The 8,222-nt window shown below is 53.5% G+C and overlaps 1 protein-coding gene across 1 annotated transcript in view; it reads right to left on the bottom strand.

The window, feature by feature from the left end:
• LOC104523778 (disintegrin and metalloproteinase domain-containing protein 33) overlaps positions 1–8,083 on the bottom strand; it is a gene marked incomplete at both ends in the record, with an annotated part of 8,421 nt that extends 338 nt beyond the window's left edge. The window contains 10 exons of the mRNA XM_010166470.1: positions 185–279; positions 784–961; positions 3,828–3,970; positions 4,686–4,770; positions 4,884–5,050; positions 5,532–5,603; positions 5,717–5,782; positions 6,197–6,383; positions 7,465–7,541; positions 8,008–8,083. Coding sequence (XP_010164772.1) covers positions 185–279; positions 784–961; positions 3,828–3,970; positions 4,686–4,770; positions 4,884–5,050; positions 5,532–5,603; positions 5,717–5,782; positions 6,197–6,383; positions 7,465–7,541; positions 8,008–8,083 — 1,146 coding nt within the window. The remainder of the gene's footprint in view (positions 1–184; positions 280–783; positions 962–3,827; positions 3,971–4,685; positions 4,771–4,883; positions 5,051–5,531; positions 5,604–5,716; positions 5,783–6,196; positions 6,384–7,464; positions 7,542–8,007) is intronic.
• Positions 8,084–8,222: the final 139 nt, after the last annotated feature.

The following is an 8,222-nucleotide window of genomic DNA, read 5'->3' as shown; positions in this document are numbered from 1 at the left end:
GGGCTGGCCCTCAGCCACAAAGTAGCCAGCAGAGATTCTCCTGCAGACACAAGTTTGCACATAACCATAAGTGGTTTGACCTTATGAACATGCAGAACATGAGTCCCAAGGGAATGGTGGGACCATATCTCCCTGCTCAGCCCATGGGTGGGTGGGTGGGGATGATGAGGGACACGATGAGGGGCTCACCTTGCAGTTCTGGCAGCAGTCACCGTGGGCACATTGGGCCCCCACCTTCAGCGTGCAGTTGTGTGCATTGCAACATGGGTTGGTGCACTCCTACGTAGGGAGAAGGAGAAGACACCACCATGGTCAATGAGTCCATTCCTTCCCCATTGCTGCCCCCAGGCTCCTTCTCCACCCATCACAGCATTGCTCTTCTCATTTTGCCAATGGGGAAACTGAGGCACAGGGAGGGATGAGGAAGACCTGAGCACTCTAGGGCAAAGTCAAGAATCATAGAGTCATTTGGTTGGAAAAGACCTTTGAGATCATCGGGTCCAACCGTAACTGTCCACTACTAAACCATATCTCTGAGCACCTCATCTACCCATCTTTTAAATCCCTCCAGGGATGGGGACTCCACCACTTCCCTAGGTAGCCCAGACCCAGGTTAAATGAATTTAGGATGGTGGGACTAGGAAAAGCCCTTGAGATGGGTCCCTCTGGTGACTAGCAAACCCCCTTCCTTGGAAATACCCCTCTCCACATGGTCCATGTCCTGCCAAGCAGCAGCTGAGCTAGCTGCAAAAGCCTCTGTGGGAACACAATCCAGCACCATACCTCCACCTCCCCGCAGTCACAGTCTTCTCCTTCCTCCAGAAAGCCATTGCCACATTTCCGTCCCACCACGAGATCCTTGGTGTCAGGCAGGTTGAAGAGACACATGCCACCTCCCTTCTGGAAGTAGCTCTCCAGTTGCCTCTTGCTGCAGGAGCTGAAGACGCGAGGGAAGGGGTGTCTGCGCAGGGGACAGATGGGGAGGGATGGGAACCAGAGCGATCGGGACCAGGAGAAGGTGGAAAACCACAGTCAGAGCTGGGAAACAAGGACATGGGCAAACTGGCACAAACCCTTCCAAGAGTAGAAGCCACCGATGCATCAAGACCATGAACATCCCCCACCCCAATTCATGCATCTGAGCATCAGATTAACAATGAGGGGACACCACACTGAGCCCAAATATTTTCTAGATGGGATGGGGTGGATGAGCAGAGCTGCTACATGTCACCTCCAGAACATCAACCCTCCAGCAAAAAACCTCTTGGAGATTGGAGACCCCCATGGTCTGAACCTCAAAGCCCAAGGAGCAGCCATGCCTGCAGGCTCTGCCACCTCAATGCTGGTGTGGGTGTCACCTCCAGAGCACCAACCCTCCAGCAAGAAACCTCTTGGAGACTGGAGACCCCCATGGTCTGAACCTCAAAGCCCAAAGAGGAGCCACGCCTGCAGGCTCTGCCAGCTCAATGCTGGTGTGGGTGTCACCTCCGTGCCTTGGTCCTCTGCACCTGGGACACCACAGACCCCACCCCATCCTAACCACAAGGCAGATCTCCACATCTGCAATGACTTATCTGCTCAGGATGTGTATGGTGTCACCAAAGCACTGACGGGAAATAACCCATTTGGGGTTTAATTTAAATATCTCTGAGGCTAAGATCTCCGGGGAGATCTTATAGCAACTTCCAGTACCTGAAGGGGCTACAAGAAAGCTGGGGAAGGACTTTTCATAAGGGCAGTTAATGACAAAACAAGGGGAAATGGGTTTAAGCTGAAAGAGGGGAGGTTTAGATGAGATATTAGGAAGAAGTTCTTCACTGTGAGGGTGGTCAGACACTGGAACAGGTTGCCCAAGGAAGTTGTGGCTGCTCCTCCCTGGAAGTGTTGAAGGCCAGGTTGGATGAGGCTTTGAGCAACCTGGTCTAGTGGAAGGGGTCCCTGCTGCTGGCAGGGGGGGTGGGACTGGATGAGCTTTAAGGTCCCTTCCAACCCAAACCATTCTATGATTCTACGATGGAGAAAAATCTACTAAAAATGAAAGAAAAATGGAAAAGAAACACAAAAAAACCTCCCATATTAAATCACCCACAAAACCTGAGCAGCAAATAAAGAAAATCAAGAGCCTACAAGATGTGAGGTCATTTCTCTAACGGCCCAAATGGCCTTTCAAGAAGGAGCTGGAGAGAAATTCTGATTTTTTAGAGAAGCTCTGAGCACGGTTCTTCCATAATTTCACACAAGTTTGTGGGGTTTTGTGTATGATGGGTTAAAAAGGAGGAAGAAGAACTGAGCACACAACTCCACGCTTCAGTGCTGGTTTCATTTCCCCTTAGAGCTAAAAAAAAAACCCCAAGAACCAAACATTTTATTTCATATTAAAACATCTCATTTCCGAGATGACACAGAGGGCTTTTTTGAAAAGTAATTTTGAAGTTTAGGGGAAATCTCTTGAGTTGGAGGTCAAGTTCTGGGAGGGTGAGTAACTAAATACACCCATCAGTTGCTACATGAACGTGGAAATAGGGACAGGTTGGAGACAATCAAAGATGACTTTCCTGCCCACGTGAGGAAAAAAAAATCAGCAATTTCAGCAAAATTAAGAAGGAAGAAATGTCACGGGGAGATGTCAGCTCAGAGAGGGTTGCCTGTGGGGTGAGCATGGGCATGGCTGAGCTACAGCATCTGCTATTGCTTTGCACCAGTGCATCCAGCTCTGGTGGGTGGGGACAGGATAATTAATTAGCAGGATAACTAAATTAAAAAGTGCAAAACTGCTTCATCCTGGAAAATTGGGGCTTTTCTCCATCACAATCTACCTAGGCAGAGATTAAACCTTGTGGGGTCAGGTCCCACAGGAAACCAAGGCTGGAGACACCCTGAAACCACATGGTGGGTTTTGATTTATTTATTAATTGGAAGAGTGGGTGGGTTCAATTAATTGGGAATAAACAGCTGCTTTGTTGCAGTGCAGAGGAACCTGTATTGTCAGGAGCTGGAGAACTCAACGGGAGAAGGACCTTGAGAGGGAAAGTGACACCAAGCAGCTGAATTTCCTACAGCTTTGGGTGAAATGAAAGGGGAAAGCAAAGGAAAACAAACCCTGAAGGGATGTCAGAGAGCATGAAAGCTACAGACTGCCACTCTGGAGCATCCCACAGCCAGATGTAGTGGGACTGAGGTAAGTGAGGGATGTGTGTTCACCCCACCACAGTCCCACAATAGTGCCATGGCTGGGGACTGGGCATCCCTTGGTCTTCAAAATCACAGAATCCCAGAATTGCCCAGATGGGAAAAGCCCTTTAAGCTCATCGAGTCCAACCATGAACCCAACACTGACAAGTCCCCTATGACTAACCCATGTCCCTCAGCACTGTGTCTACACGACTCTTCAACCCCTCCAGGGATGGGGACTCCACCACTGCCCTGGACAACCCCTTCCAATGCCTGACAACCCTTGCAGCAAAGAAATTCTTCCTCACATCCCATCTCAACTGCCCTGGGCACAACTGGAGCCCATTTCCTCTTGTCCTGTCCCTTGGTCCTTGGTTGAACAGACCCACCCCCACCTCTCTCCACCCTCCTCCAAGGGACTTGGACAGAGACACAAGGTCTCCCCTCAGCCTCCTTTTCTCCAGGCTTTATTATATTCAGGTCTTACACTAAAGAACAATTCCCTTGTGCTGAGGTGTGGTCAGCACAGGAGAATGCCTTGGATTCCTGGTATGTGTCTACTAGAAAACATCCATTTGCTTCCATCCCTCTCTCTTCTGGGATGGGGCTGCTACCCCTCAGAGACCAACAACACCGTCCCCTCCATCACCACTTACCCAGTGGCTCCTGCCATGACACAGCCACCTTGCTCCGGGGTGGCCTCCACACAGCAGCCCACGCTGTCGTGGCTCATGCCAAAATTGTGGCCAATTTCATGGGCCATCGTGGCAGCTGCTCCAATGGGCTGTTCCGAGTGGTCCTGCATCGGGGTGGGAGATACGTCAGCACAGTAGCCAGGAGTGATGGAGAGAGGTGATCCCACAGCAAGGCATGGGGATGGAGTAATGGAGAGACCACAACATCCCTGGGATTGCAACTGGATCCCGTGGGAGGGAGGGAGAGAGGGATGGAGGAGGATTCATAGCAGAAATGGGGTTTGGTCTCCTAGAAGTCCTGCAGGGGACTGTTGGGAAGTTCTTTTGCTGGACTCAACTGCTGAAAACCTAAGGCCTTGGAAGGGACATCCCAGAAACCTCAGTGCCTCACATCACCACCCTACCTAGGGACCACAGGTCACCAGGGCCACCATCACCCCATCAGGAGAAGGATAAGAGTTATCTGAGGTGGAGATGACCCTACAAAACCAGAGGGCACAAGCAGGGAACAAGCAGAGGGTATTAATGAGGGGCAGAAGCAACGCAGGAGACCCTGATGCTGTTCCTAGCTGCAAGCTGGGGATGCAGATGGGGCAGGAGACCTTTAAACCAGCCCTTTCTCACCCTTCTTAGTACTTGGCCAACATCTGAGAGGGGGAAGGAGCTACCAGCATCATCGTTCGCTCTCAGGCTGCATCCCAGCACCAACCCCAGATAGCAGGTCCTCCAAGCCCATGAAGAACCCCAGCAGGACAGGGTGGGTGGCAATGGGGTCCTCCAGCCTGGGAGGAGAAGTGGGGACCCTCATGCCCCTCTTACCACGCTGACACCTCCAGAGTTATCTGCACTGCACATTCCCTCCAGCGGGGCCATGCCGATGGTTGTCCCCCTGAACGTCTTCCCTCTGCCCAGAAAGGAGAACAATGGGGTAGTTACCACCCCAGGGATGGTTTGGAGACCTCAGACTGGGCTGGAAGCCCCCTACCCTAATATCCCTGGGTCCATAAGGGTGCTCACGTCAGCAGCTGGGCGTTGTCATGCTTCTTGCGTGACCTCAGCGCCTTCTTCCACTGCAGGAAGGCCCATAGCGTGGCGTTGGCATCGCTGGTGACAGCGCACTGGTCCCGCTCCGTCCACACCTCCAGACCAATCAGGGCCACCTTGATATTCAGCGACCTGTAAAACTGCAGGGAGGGGACAGGGATGGAGGGGACAGGGATTGGCATTCACTGTAGATCCTCTAACCCAGCCATGGGGTTTCAGTTGGTGGGTCTCCATGCTTCACCTTCAGCTGGGTGACTTGGAGACACACTCATCCCAAATCCATCTGCAAGCATGAGCTCTACAGGCCCAGGCATGGGCACAGGAGGCAGTCAGGGTGGCATGAGGCTGTCCATCAGCTGACAATGCCTAAACATGTCACTGCTTGGGTCAAGGATGCCAGGTGACCCCCACTACCACAGCAGAGCAACAGCTGGCACATGCTGATGGGTGGCAAAGCATTTTCCACCGTGTGCTCCCATCTGCCATCTAAACTCCTAGTGACATGAGGACAGTCCCTGAGGGCCATCACCAGGTTGGCCCCGAGCTCAGCTGCTTTCCCATGTACTGGGAATGATGGAGATGGTCAAAAGGGACCAGCAAGTTCTTCTCACTGGTCGTTACCTTGTCCACGTAGTTTGCAATCTCCACGATGCGCTGCTTGGTGTGGCCCAGGTTGAGGTTCTGGTTCCTGTACTACAGAGAGATGGAGATGGGGAAGGGTCACCAGAGGAAGAGCAAGGAGGGAGACAGAGATAGGTCTCAGTTTTTCCATGGGGGACCAGGTTTCTGCCCCCCACAGCACTCACCAGTGTGTGATCAGCAACGATGAAGAGCTCCATGTACTTCATGGTCCTCCAGGCATCTCTTTTCGCCTACAAGACAGACAGCAAGGCTCAGAGCAGTGAAGGAGTGGGCAGCCCAAAGCTCTGGGCATCTCAGGCTTCCCAGATACCACAGAGCTGCTCAGGAAGGACAATTGAGCGGGGAAACTGAGGCACGAGGCAACAAGGAAAATTTGAGTGGTTACAGTCCCAATGTCACCTCACATCATGTCCCACACCATACAACACAGCACCAGGACCCAACCCACACATCCTCCCTTTGAGGTCTCCTGTCCAAACTCAAACCAGGTAACCTGCCCATGCAGACCCCTCATGTCACATCTACCTGAACAACCCTGCCCAGATGCCAGGGTGATGGGCACTCCATCATTTAGCAGGAGCACAGACAGCCCCACTCCCAGCACCCCACCCCTCCATGAGCAGAAGACCCCAGGATGGATTTACCCGGTGGTGCACTGGCTGGAAGAGCTGAGCGATGTCAGCAATGGTGCTCCCGAAATCGTCACCATGGCCACAGGTCCCACCTCGGATGGGCAAGTGCTCTGCTCGGTGGATGACATGGTGGCCCATCTCAGGGGTCCCCAGGGGTTTCAAGTAGTAGCTGGTGTTGCTGCTCAGCACTATCAGGCCCCTGGCAATGGAGAGCAACCTCTGATGTATCCTGTGGCATCTTCACTCCACTCCCCCACCCCCTGCTGAGGCCCCACAAACTCTCTACACCTCAGCTTGGTCCACACCCAGGGTGGGGTAGAGACAAGAGATGGGTGTCTCTGTCAGCACCACCCTGTGAACTAACACACCCTCAGCATTAAAACCTCTGGGCTGGTCAGACCAACCAAACATGGGGTGGCAGCTGGGGGTTGCAATAGACACTGGGCACTGGTGAGGCCGCAGCTGGAGTGCTGGGTTCAATGTTGGGCCCCTGAGTCCAAGAAGGACATGGAGGTGCTGGAGCGTGTCCAGAGAAGGGCAACGGAGCTGGGGAAGGGTCTGGAGCACAAGTGTGCTGAGTTCCCTTGTGGCTGAGGGAACTGGGGGTGTTGAGCCTGGAGAAAAGGAGGCTGAGGGGAGACCTTGTGTCTCTGTCCAAGTCCCTTGGAGGAGGGTGGAGAGAGGTGGGGGTGGGTCTGTTCAACCAAGGACCAAGGGACAGGACAAGAGGAAATGGCCTCCAGTTGCACCAAGGGCAGTTGAGATTGGATGTGAGGAAGAATTTCTTTGCTGCAAGGGTTGTCAGGCATTGGAAGGGGTTGTCCAGGGCAGTGGTGGAGTCCCCATCCCTGGAGGGATTGAAGAGTCATGTAGACACAGTGCTGAGGGACATGGGTTAGTCATAGGGGACTTGTCAGTGTTGGGTTCATGGTTGGACTCGATGATCTTAAAGGGCTTTTCCAATCTGGGCAGTTCTGTGTTTCTGTGACAGGGCAAAGCTCAGTTCTGGGGTACCCACTGCAGGGTGTGGGGTCTCGCCTCCTCCAGAGATGAATTTCCTTGAAGGCAGCTCATGCTGCCAGAGAAATGTTCTCTCCAGGGTCAGGTGAAGGATGGGAGAAGAGGAGCAATGGAAAATCAGTCTCATGAAGTATCTAAGCTGGGTTTGCAGGACCATGGGTGATGCTCCAGAAGGTCCCTGCAGAAAGGAAGGGGGAAGACGGATCCCTTCCCCTCTTCATCAGCCCCACAACCCCCCCGTGCCCCACACCTCTTCTTACCGCATTCCCAAGCAGGTGCTGAGGACAACCCAAGAGCCGCTGTAGCCCCGGACATACCCATGGTAGTTACAGTGGTCCTGGAAGAGAGACAATGGACTCCTTGGTTAGAAACCACCACGCAGGGCTGGACAGCAACAAACCCCATGTTCTCATCCCCCAAAAAAACCCCTAAACCCCCTGTTCTGCATTTCCCAGCCAGGCGGGTGGTTCCCTCTGCACCGGGGAACAGGATGGATGGAGCCAGGACGCTGCCAGCTCCAGAGGTTCAGCCAGGGACACAGACAGGACTCAGAGTGCTGGAAAGGTGACAAGTGGCCGGTGGGGGAATGCTGGGGAGAGCGAGGGCTGCTGGAGCCTGGCGCTGCCTTGTGTTTATTTCCCGAGGTGTTGTACGGCGGCCAAGAGATACAGGAGCCGCGTGCTGCCGCATTCCTCCCGCCACAGGCGCCGGGGAAGCTGCCAGGAGGGGCTTTGGCTTCATCCCAAGTGCTGGGGCATCCTGAAAATAACAAAGATGAGCTACAACCATCCCCTGGTACCCACCGTGTGGTTGGGGGTCACCATCACGGGGTGTCCATCCGTGGTGTAGTGAGTCTCGGTGTAGCCTGGTGCCAACAACCTGTGGAGAGAGGAGAAGGGTGAGGACACTGTGCTGCTCTGAGTGTCCCAACACAGGGACACATCAAATCTCTGCTCCCAGACCTGGGCAGCCATGCAGGGTTGAGATGTCCACATGGACCCAAAAAGGGTCACAAAGA

This window comes from Antrostomus carolinensis, unplaced genomic scaffold (genome assembly GCF_000700745.2).
Source record: "Antrostomus carolinensis isolate BGI_N321 unplaced genomic scaffold, ASM70074v2 scaffold38680, whole genome shotgun sequence".
Taxonomy (NCBI): Eukaryota; Metazoa; Chordata; class Aves; order Caprimulgiformes; family Caprimulgidae; genus Antrostomus; species Antrostomus carolinensis.
The sequence above is the reverse complement of the archived record's forward strand: the minus strand, read 5'-3'. Positions and strand labels throughout refer to the sequence as shown.